Source organism: Mastomys coucha, unplaced genomic scaffold (genome assembly GCF_008632895.1).
Source record: "Mastomys coucha isolate ucsf_1 unplaced genomic scaffold, UCSF_Mcou_1 pScaffold19, whole genome shotgun sequence".
Lineage (NCBI taxonomy): Eukaryota > Metazoa > Chordata > Mammalia > Rodentia > Muridae > Mastomys > Mastomys coucha.
The window spans coordinates 15584312-15596571 of NW_022196901.1; the positions used below are offsets into that span (position 1 = coordinate 15584312).

A 12260-nucleotide genomic window follows, 5' to 3' on the forward strand; every position below is an offset into this window, starting at 1 on the left:
GCCTTAGGATGATGGGCTGTTACAGAAGACTGGACAAAAGGAGGACAATAGACTTGGCAGAGCTTTGTCTGAAAGGGAAAGCGCCAGAAAGGCTAACTGAAAGGGAAGCGCCAGAAAGGCTAACTGCCAAAAGGCCATAGAAAATGAATCTCAGCAGTTTCCTGGAATAGGACGACATACTCTTGCACCCATGGATGGCCCTGGATTTCTTGTAAGGATGGCAGGAAGACTATCTAATGAAATGTTGGTTTTATTTTTAGAAAGACCTTCAGCTGGGCCTAATAGTACACACTTTTAATCCCAGCACTCGGGAGACAATGAGATGGATCTCTGTGAATTTCAGGCCAGTCTGGTCTACACAGTAAGTTCCAGGACAGCCAAAGCTACATAGTAAGACCCTGTTTCAAACAACAAGAACAAAAAAGACATGGTCTGAGCCGGGCAGTGGCGGCGCACACCTTTAATCCCAGCACTTGGGAGGCAGAGGCAGGTGGATTTCTGAGTTTGAGGCCAGCCTGGTCTACAGAGTCGGTTCCAGGACAGCCGGGGCTACACAGAGAAACCCTGTCTTGAAAGACCAAAAGCAAACAAACAAACAAAAAGACATGGTCTGAATACATAGCCTTGGCTGGCCTGGAACTCAGAGATCCACCTGCCTCTGCCTCTCAAGTCCTGGGATTGAATGAGTACACCACCTAGCTCACCAGATGATGACATTTTGAAGAGACCCTCTGCTTGAAGAAAACTTGGCCCCTGGTGATCAATTTAAAAGTGTTCAAAAGTAGCAGCTTAATATATGATATGCTCCAGCAGGATTGACAGGAACAGCTGGTGACCTCCATGGCAACACTGACAGTACGGCAACACTAATAAGAGGCTATATTCTGCAGGGATATACATTTAAGTGTCCTTGAGCTGCACCTCTGCCAAAAGATGATGAATTTGAGCTTGCTGCAAGTAACACCAATCATCTTCTCCTCGTTGCATCTCAGTGATAAAGCACACTTGCAGAGGACCTGGGTTCAGTCCCCAATACCCCATCATGGCTCACAACCATCCATAACTCCACTGCCAGAGGTTGTAAGACACTCTTCTCATCTCCACTGGGACCACTTCTCTTGTAGGGCTCTCCTTTCCATGATAAATTCAAATGTTTTAGCCACAGCTCAGGCCCCTCAGTGTCCTGAACCCATCCAGGAACCTAACGAATGACACCAGAGACACCAAGCTTACCTTCTTTAGCGGGACTTGGATGCCACTGGGCAGCTCTTCCCAGCTGGAAAATCCAGCCCCTTTCCACACATCGGACAGCCGTTGGCAAACTGCCCACAAGGGTGCCTGAGAAGACAAGAGCCAAAGCCAGTCTCCAGATAGCTAGCCAGCCTATGACTGAGACTTCAGAGACTCTTCTTCTTTGCTGCACTCCAGCCAGGGTGGGCACATCACCAAAGACAAGTCCAGGCTCTTGGGCATACAGGTAGTGCGGAGACAAGCAGCACTAGGCACCAGGTTGTGCCAGCAGCTGTAGTTCTGGCTGTAGATAGGAGATCAAGCCAGCAGAGCTAAGCTGTACTTAAAGCAGTCGGGTGAGCCCCTCTTTGAGCCCTGAGGTCAGCACTGCAGAACCAAGCTCTAGTGGCTATGATTTGTGGTGGTAGCACCTACTAATAATATAGTTGGTCTTCAATACTGTCCATATCTCTCTCCAGTACTTTCAGCTAATCCATCATACATTTTACCAAGCCCTTTTCCCTAAATTATCAATCTGAATATATTCTCACCCTACAAGAAAACAACAAAAACCTGCCCTGTTAATACCCAGAAAGATGAAGTGTGAACTCCTTATACTGGCAAAAATAAGAGAATGTAAGACTTCCAATTACCATGCCGCCTTATCTTCCAACGGAGCACAAAAGCACAAAAGCGGCAATGAGATAGTTAAACTCTGTAGTCTGAATGAGAAGCAGCCCCACTAGCCTGGGTCCCAGCTGCTAGCACTGTTGGGGAGGTGGTGCTGCACTGCTATAGAGGAAATAGGTCAGAGGGGGAACTTTGAAAGTTCATAGCCTTGCTCCACTTCCGGCTGTCTCTCTCTTCTGTGCCTGTGGTTCAAGACGTGACCTCTCAGCTTCCTACTCTTGCTGCCAGGCCTGCTGCCTGCTACCAAGCTTTCCTGCCATGACGGATCCTTATCCCTCTAGAACCATAAACTAAACTCTTTTTCCCATAAGTTGCCCTGGTCATGGTGCTTTATTTATCACAGCAACAGAAAAGTAACTGACACGGGTTAAGCTCAAGTTAAGGCACTTGCTTCCAAGCCTACCAACCTTAGTCCAGTCAGTCTCAGGACCCACATGCTAGAAGAAAACTGACTACAGAAAGTTGTTCCCGATCTCTACAGGCACACTGCAACACAACCCCCAACCCCATACATACACACACATACCAAATAAATAATAAAAACTTGTAAAGCATCAATCTTATCCAAATGGCTTTACTCACAGACCACTGAATATTCCATATACATTAATTTTCCTATCATGTTTTTTTAAAAAGGTTTGTTTTGTTTGTTTTTGTTTTTTAATGTGTGCATGTTGGGGGACAGGGGTGCCAGAAAGGGGCATTGGATCTCCTAGAACTGGACTTAAGGAAGTTGTAAGCTGCACAGTGTGAGTGCTGGGAATTGAACTTAAGTCCTCCTCAAGAGTACCAAGTACTCTTAACCACAGAACCATCTCTCAGCCTCCCTCACTCCCATTTCAATCATTCCCCATCCCCACTTGCACCCCCACCCCATCCTCATCACCAAAGTCTCTCAATCATCTCCATTTACCTAAACCCAACGGGTCTTCCAAAGCCCAATTTCCTGACAGGAAGACAATTCCACAAACCGTCAGTGGGTCTGGTTAAAGATCTAAAACAAAATTAACACAACCTACATAGTAGTTTAGAGCTGCAAGTCTGAAACCTAGACATATATTCATTTCATAGTTATTTTCCTAGACTTATATTCATTTCATGGTTATATTTTATAGACCTCTACACAGTATGTATAAAAGACTAATATCTAACTGCAGTTAAAAGAAGTTATAAAAGACATAAAACTACAGGTAAAATAACAGGTAAAACTACAGTTCTATAAATGTTAGTTACTGGGTGACTGTCATTTCTCAAGATGTTCATATTCTAGCTCAAGAGGTACCTAAGGACACAGTATATCAATCATGATCCATCGCAAACATACCTGACGGCATTCACTCCTTCTCATGCCTTCATTATTTTCAAACAGGAAGAGTGAGTAGGAGTCAATATTTATTAACCATTAGTTTTGTTTTGTGGTTTTTTTGAGACAGGAGTTCTCTGTATAGCTCTGGTGGCCCTGGAACTCACTCTGTAGACCAGGTTGGCCACTCTATAGACTAGGCTGGCCTCAAACTCAGAGATCTGTCTGCCTCTGCCTCCCATGTACTTGAATTAAAGGTGTGTACCACCATGGCTGGGTATATTTGGTATCTTTAAGATACAATATTTACCAGTAATTTAGCAAGAAAACAACACTAGAGCAACTGCTTTCCAGAATACTGTTCCACAAGATAAAGCAATGAAAAGGGCTCTGAATTAAACATCTAATAAAGTAAAACTGAAGCAATAGCATGGTTATACGCAGAATATAGTTTTTCTTCTGTTATATTTTTCATTATAAAATCTTAAATACTTTTTAAATCTATAGTTCAAGAACATAAAATGTGTAAGCCAAAGGTCAGCATGTGTTTGAACATCCGAGTGAGGCCCTCCTCCCCTGTGCAGTCAGTCACACTCCACAAATTGGTCACCTGCAGCACAGCCCAAAGGCTAAAGGCCCAACACCAAGCCGGACCCCAAGCCAAACAAACAAACAAAAAAAAACCCTCTTTTTAAAAAAAGGGGGTTTGAGGCAGAGGCAGGCAGATTACTGAGTTCGAGGCCAGCCTGGTCTACAGAGTGAGTGAGTTCCAGGACAGCCAAGGCTACACAGAGAAACCCTGTCTCGAAAAGAAAAAAAAAAGGGGGGGGGGGGTGAATATTAAAAAAAGAAAGAAAATAAAAATGGTTTCAAGTTACAAAGTAGTTTAGTGGGTAAGAAACACGTTTTTATTTTCTCTACTACACAGAAGATTTTGTAAGATATTTTCATAATTATTTTTATTCTTTTATTTTTCAATATCCTATTTTAAACAGTTCATCTATAATTTGAAAGGTTGAATTCACTATGGAAGGGAGAAAACTGAGAATCAATTAACTTAAATCAATTGACTTAACCCTGAGACTACACAGTGAATAGACTATGGGCTCCTTCCTGAAAGCTGTCCTCTGACACACACACACACACACCTCGATATACATACACGCACAAAAGTGAACAAATCCTTTTAACAAATGCTAGAATATGACAATATTTTGTACTGTACATGGCACTTCCAGACACCAGAACCCAGGGGTATCGGTGCTATGGGAACCAAGAAGTCGCAGCAGCCAGCACATTTAGTGGCACTAAGAGGCTTCAATGCATTACACAGACAAGTCTCATCCCTTAGGAATATCTACAATGAAAACCAACAAACAAGCATGGAGCTGGAGAGTGTGACATTACGATGTCAAGCTCAGTGGTTAAGAGTACTGGCTGTTTTTTCAGAGGCCCCAGTTAGTGGCTCCCACTGTCTGTAATTCCAGTTCCAGAGATCTACAACCTCTCCTGGCTTGGGGGGTGGGGGGGAGGTACTAAGCATACACATGGCTCCCAGACATACATGAGACAAAACACCCATACATATCAAATACATAAATAAACAAACGTGAAGAGTGCAGTAAGCCTCTAAGCTTTCATAAACAAGGTCTACAAAATGTCAGGCTCACGTCATTCCTGTAACCACCCTGTGAAAAGATAAGTCCACATCACAGAGGCATATGGACTCTCAGTCATACAGAAGACTTACATCATTTGCAGAAAAATAGAGACAACTGGAGATACCGTAAATGAATTACGCCAGTCTTAAAAAGACAAATAGCATATACATGTGGTTCCTGGATTTACATAAAACTGTAAACGTCTATGTGACATCAAAGTAAAAGTAAAACTATCGAAGAGAAGGGACTAACAAAGGAGAGTCAAGAAAAGGGGGGAATAACAAGCATAAGGGTAGTAAGTCAACAGAATATACTTATATAAAAATTCCCATGACTGTTTAAATACATGTGTATAGACACAAAAAAAATTAAATACTTGACCAATGATATAAAAAAAAAAGGAAGAAAGAAAGAAAAAGTAAAAGCTGGGCAGTGGTGGCACATGCAACTTAATCCCAGCACTTAGGAGGCAGAGGCAGGTGGATTTCTGAGTCTGAGGCCAGCCTGGTTTATAGAGTGAGTTCCAGGACAGCCAGGGCTACACAGAGAAACCCTGTCTCGAGAGAGAAAAAAAAAAAACAAACTAAAAGCTAAAATTCAGTATCTCCTCTAAAATTACACTTAAGACAAAGAGACCACTTGTGGTGCAATTAGATAATATTCTAACTATAACCTGGAATATAAAGTATAAGACAAAGGTGAAATGATGAATGCCTTGGTATAACAGAACAAAGAAATGAAGACAAGGTTGTTTTCAGTACTAGGCTTGAACCTAGGGCTATTTGTGCATACCAGGGAAACACTCTACCACTAAAGTTCAGCCCAGCTCTTGGCAAGGATACTCTTACTACCATATGAAAAGGATGGAGATGAAGTCAGTAGGAAAGAGGGCCAAATGGACGGGTGTAAACTCCCTTGCAAACTTGCAATCAGAAAGGCTGTAGGTTCAGGCTTTCCCGGAGAAAAAGGTGGGTTAAAATTAAAATGGAAACTGGTGAATTTATCAAACAGCTAGCATGACCTGTAGCTTTCTTCTCGAACCCATCACTAGACCCTTACCACCTAAACTTACCTCTGAGAGGCGTTCCTTCCTGCTGACTGTATCTAGAGACTGGGCATCTATGAGGGAAGAGTAAAAAGTCACAACAAATAGGACAGTCATAACCAAGCGAGACTGGGACCTTCTAGGAAGAAAAGAAGCCAGTGCCTCCTTTCCTGCCCCACAAAAACCAAGCCCCTGAGAAAGGGCTCTCTAAGTGAGCATACGGTAGAGAAGGCAGACATCTGCAGACAGGGAAGTGACCCTTTCAGAACTCAACCCCTCGAACTGATCTCATACTTCCGGCTTCCACAACTGTGAAGAAACTAACGTCGGTATTCTAGGCCACCCAGTCTAGGATACTTTGCTAGAACAACCAGAGTGAGTAAGACACCATTCTGACCAGCATGTGACCCAAAAGAGACAAAAAACGAGCTTAGTCTGAAGAAGCTCAGAGTGCTTAACCCAGAGAAAACAAAACAGATAAAACCATGAGCTCAGTCAGTGGGCCCTGCCCATGCACGCTTAGGATCTTTCAGTGAATCTTGGTAATGCTCTCTCAAATATGAAAAAAATGCTAAAAATAATACAGATTTGAGGACAGCCTCCAAATAAATGAGACCAAAACAAACAAACAAAAAAGGCCAGAAGAACCAAAAGCAAGGCCGGAAGACAGCATTTCAAAGAAACTATAGTTAGCATCCTTGAAGAAACAACAGAGATGCTGAACCCGCTGAAATAAAAGGAAAACATTGGGCTTACTTACACTTTTCTGTTGTTGTTGCTCAAAGCTAAAAATTTTAAAAACCAGTGAGAAGGGCTGAAATACCTGAAAACACAGCAGACAACTTTTTATGGATTGCTTTTTCTGAACACCACCCCAGAAGGCATATAATAACAGAACACCCTCTTCAAACTTTCCAGGGCAAACAGCTTGAGAAAAAACTCTCAACAGACAAGCAGCCAAGTGTGGGGTAAAAATAAAATCCAAAACCGTACAGTTTGTATATACTCCTTACAGTACCGTTAGTAGGATGGATGGATGGACGGATGGATGGTCAACTATAAAGCGTGGGATCCAGAACAAAAACACAGCAGCAAGGAAAGACACCCAGGATGTCCATGAGCTCCAGTCCCAGGGTGGGCAGATTATGCAGTTAAGAGGAAGCAACCGGGACGGGGGTGGGGGGCATACAGAAAGACTTTAGGGGCTGGGGGTGGTTTATACTATACAAATGCTCGCCAGGCAGTGGTGGTGCACGCCTTTAATCCCAGCACTTGGGAGGCAGAGGCAGGCGGATTTCTGACTTCAAGGCCAGCCAGAGTGAGTTCCAGGCCAGCCAGAGCTATACAGAGAAACCCTGTCTCGAAAAAAAAAAAAAGAAGAAAAAAAATGCTCATCCCAAAACACAATTTTAGTGAATTACTATCTCAGGGCCAAACATGATGAAAACTCTAACCTCTAACCTTGGGCTCAGTGGGTAAGACAGCTTGCTGCTCACTCAAGGACTTGAGTTCAGATGCCCAGTACCTATGTACAAAGCCAGGCATGGCTGGGTGTGGCTGTAACCCCAACATTAGAGGGCAGAGACAGGTGGCTCCCTAAAGTGCTGAGGCCTGTCACCTCGGCCACAGACATGTCTTCCAGTTCAGTGAGTGCCTATCTCAAGGCACTAAGATAGGGAACAATAGAAGACCAAAGTCCTGCTCTGGCCTCTACATAGGCATGTACCACATGAATGAATCATGCAAATGCAACACACACACACACACACACACACACACACACAGAAAATATTCATTACTGAAATGTGCATAATATTATGAAAGTGCATAATACCTTCAGTACAGCAGTTTTACCTTCCACTTTTTCTTTAAAGATTTATTTATTTATTTTATGTGAGTACACGGTCACTATCTTCAGACACACCAGAAGAAGGCATCAGATCCCATTACAGATGGTTGTGAGCCGCCATGTGGTTGCTGGGAATTGAACTCAGGACCTTTGGAAGAGCAGTCAGTGTTCTTAACAGTGTTGAGCCACCTCTCCAGCCACTTCTACTTTTGTTTTAAAGGAAGGAGCCTTTGTAGCTCAGGCTGGCCAGAGGACCCCAAGCCCTCTGGCTCTCTGTCAAACGCTCAGATTACAGGCATGCATCATCATGCCCACTTCTATACTTTTCAAATCAAAAGTTATTTGGTGTTATAGAAAAATGTATTAGCTTGTCTGGTTACTTTGCAATTTTAAAAACCCAGTCAGAAGCCAGGTGGTGGGGGACACACCTTTTGACAGAAGCAAGCAGATCTGACTTCGAGGCCAGCCTGATCCAAAAGAGTGAGTTCTAAGACAGCCAGGGCTACCCGTCTAAACAGAGAAACCTTGTCTCAAAATTTAAAAAATAAATAAATAAATAAATTAAAAAAAAAAAATAATTCAGTCGGGCATGGTGGCCCTTGTCTGCAATCTCAGCAGTCAGGATTCTTAGGAAGGAGAATACAGTTGATTCAAGGCCAGCCTGAACTGCACAACACTCTTTAATTTAAACCCTAAAAAGTTCCACCTAACAGCTACAGTTATCAGTGGGCAGCCTGGAGATTACAGGTGCATACCACGTCAGCTCTGTACTCAAGGTGCCGAGACTAGACATTTTTGATCTGCTCATTTATCCCTGCTAGCTTTAAAGGTGGGTTACAACTGACTTACCTTTAATTTATTGTTGGGTTAAGAAAATAAATAAGCATGCTCCAGACTCAGCATTCACTCAATGTTGTCTCAGGTTGTTTCAAATACATGTTGATTTTATCTAAATGTTTTCTGTTAGGTTGAATGTCAATGGAAAAAAGATGTAACCAGATGCAGTGGTTCACACCTGTAATCCCAGCACTGAGAGGCTGAGGCACAGTTACAAGCTGAAGTTCCACATGGTGAGCTGGCCAGCCAGAGCTACAAAGGGCATCGTCTCAAAAAACTACAAAGGCCACTTCTAAGAATTCTTAAAACCCTTATATAAATACAAGAGCAAATGTTTAGAGATGCAGAACTACAATCTACTTTTCTTAAATGTCTTTATACCTGATTTCTGATACTAAGTCTGTTAAATCAATTAACTGTGGGTAATCAAGGAGTTACTGAGCTAGGATAGCCAACTTAGAGAGTCATTCAAAAAGTATATACTTCAAACAATAATCACCTGTCATCCATTCACAAAGATCTGTATATAATGAACAGAAAATAAACACTGTACTGTAAACCAGTAATGTGTACATTTGAACTACACCTACAAAACAAATATACCTAAATCCTGTTACTTTGCTGTCACTTTTTGGTTAAAGCAGAACCCGAATTCAGTTAAATTCAAACTCTAGAGTTCACCAAAATGATGCAAAGCTATCTTTCATTTTAAATTTGATCTTTTCTCAATAAAATAAATGTTTCTGTCCAAAAAAATAGAAGCATTTAAAGTTAATGGTACAGGCTGAATATATGGCTCAGTGGTTAAGAGCACTGACTGCTCTTCCGAAGGCCCTGAGTTCAAATCCCAGCAACCAAATGGTGGTTCACGACCATCCATAACGAGATCTGATGCCCTCTTCTGGAGTGTCTGAAGACAGCTACAGTGTACTTCCATATAATAAATAAATCTTTAAAGTTAATGGTGAATATATACCCAGGTGTGGTGGCCCATGCCTTTAATCCCAGCACTCAGGAGGCAGGCAGATCCTCTGAAGTCACCCTGGTCTACATAGTGATTCCAGGACAACCAGGGGTATACAAGAGATCCTGTCTTGAAGACAAAAACATCAACACCTAATCATCCCATATAGGTCATGGGAAATATCTTCCCCACATTTTGATGTAAAACTATCACCGTTTAAGTCTAGGGGATTACATTTATTGGAGGGACACACTTGTGTCATAGATGACCTATGGAGATCAGTTGGCACCATATGGGGAGCTGATTCCCTCTATCTTGTGGATCCTGGGGATTAAAATCAGGTGGTCATGCTACACAGCAAGTGACTGGACCATCTTAATGTTCCCAAACAGATTTTAAATATTATTTAAGACTGTAAAAACTTACCATTAACAAACATCTCACTATAAGTCATATAGATATATAGATATATCTCATATTTTAGGCCAGTATTATTTCTTAAAATACTCCACCAAAAATTCCAACAATGTAAGACCTACACTCACTCCTGCAGAGAATCCAGGCTAAGCAAAAGAGCAGCTTACCCAAGTAAGAATGATACCAAACTGCATATGGACAGACTCTGCAGCATTCAGTAATTTAAATCTTATATTTAACCACTGCAACATAGAGATTTAAAACACTAACCATCTAGAACTCCTAAGCAGAAGGAAACTAAATTTCATTCTCAAAACATTCCTAAGGCAAAGCTCCAAATACCTAGGAGATCATTACACTGTTACATTGGGAACAAGGGTACACGGGACTATTAGCTTGGCTTAGATGTAGAAACTATATAGTCACATGTTGCATTCTTTTACACTGTGAATGATGAACCTTTCTATTCAGATAATTTTTCAAGCTCTTAAGATACCATTAGATCAGCAAGGCTACTAGCATTTCACGAGCATTCCAAAACAGAACAGAATACTTCACAACAATGTGTGACAATGACAATGTATATTTATATAACCTCGTGATCACCTAAAGATCTACCTTCCAACCCATCCACTTTGTATTAGTCAGAGCTCTACATATCCACAGATAACTGGAATGACCCCTTATTTTAAAGAAATACCGAAAACTCTGCTAGCTTACATTACAAAAAAAAAACTGAAAAACAGTTGGGAAAATTACCCATTTTTTAATGCAGACACACTCTGAAGCCACTTGATCTGGCCAAAGACGTCAAAACATCTGATTTTATCATTTGCTGCACGAAAAAAAAAAAAGACGAATATGGCTGAAAGCTTTGAAGGGTAGTATTTAAAACAGGACCACACAAAAACACTTTAACAATATGGAATGTGGGCACCTCAGAAACTGCACACTTGGTACTCTGCACACGACCTCATCTCCCTAATAGGTATGAAACGTTCCGGTCCCTGTGGTCCCTGGAAGCTTCGAGCTTCCAATACACCCGACCACCCACTTTTTTTTTTTTTTGGACAGGATATTCTGGTGTTGGAAGCTGCGTCGCAAACATGAATTTCCTGCGATCCCATCCGATCCCTTTCGTAATCTTTTAAAGACCTGCTCTCTTCTGCCTCCCTAGCCAAAAACACCCCAGGAGCGGGATCCTCTAGACCCACTCGTTCACGTCAGGCTGCGCGCTAACTGGAAGGCGAAACCGACATCGAAAACCAGGAGTTTCAGCCATGCTGGTCCGCGACCGAAACTCCAGGCTCCGTTGACTTGTGGGCCCTCGAAAGGCTGCAGCCTGGCCGCCCGAGCCGGCCGTGCCCCGCTCCCCGCTCCCCGCGGGCTGGCCCCCGCGGCCCCCGCCGCCCCGCCGCCGCCGCTCCCCTCCCCTCCCCCGCGCGGCACCCACCTCCTCGCGGCAGCGGCAGCAGCTTCGCCTCGCCGTTCTCATCCCGGGCGGCGCCGCCGAGGCCGTGCCTCCGCTTCTCCTTGTCGCGCTTCTCCTTCGGTCTGCGCGGCTTGGCGGTGGGCGGCGGAGCGACGGGCGGGAGCAGGACGCGATGAGGCTGAGCGTGCAGCAGCGAGGGAGCGACCGGCAGTTTGCGCGGCACCGGCTGAGACGAGGCAGCGGAGGCTGAGGAGACGCTCGGGCTGGCGGAGAAAGAGTAACAGCTCCGAGAGGTGGCCGGGGAGGCGGCGGCGGACCGAACCGCGAAGCTCCACGCCGCCGGACTGCCGTAGCTCTGCGGCGGCGGCGGGGCGGCGGGCGGCGGCGGCGGCTGCCCGCCGTTCCGGCCGCTGTCCCCCTCCCCGTTCACTTTCCGCGGCGCCTTCTTCTCCTCGGTGCGAACCTTCTTGGCAGACATAGAACCCGGAGACTCCCGCGAGGACGGCTGTACTTTGCCAAACGCTTCCTTCTCAGAGAGGACAGCCGCGGCGCCGCGAGCTGGGTTCGGCGGTTCCGCCATTTTGCGCTCCTGTTGTATTTACTCTCTGCCGCTCCCCGGAGCGGGGGCACGGGGCGGGGGCCCTTGGTCCAGGCCGAGCTCCTATTGGGCGTGCTAAACTGAGAGATCCTGGAACCGACCAATCAAAGACGCGGACAGAAGCCGACGGGGTGGGATCACCGAGCGGACCTTCTTAGGAGGTCAGAGGTCCTTTCGGCGCGGCTGGCAGAGGGCTTGCTGAGAAGGGAAGGTCTTCCGACAGTCGCTCGCTTG

General features: G+C 44.4%; 1 protein-coding gene across 1 annotated transcript in view; it reads right to left on the reverse strand.

Moving 5' to 3' along the window:
* The window catches only part of Rsbn1l (round spermatid basic protein 1 like), a 69846-nt gene extending 57781 nt beyond the window's left edge, over positions 1 to 12065 (reverse strand). Inside the window, exon 1 of the mRNA XM_031380291.1 lies at positions 11450 to 12065. Within this exon, the coding sequence (XP_031236151.1) occupies positions 11450 to 12008 (559 nt within the window). The 5' untranslated portion in view covers positions 12009 to 12065. The remainder of the gene's footprint in view (positions 1 to 11449) is intronic.
* Between the last annotated feature and the right edge of the window lie 195 nt (positions 12066 to 12260).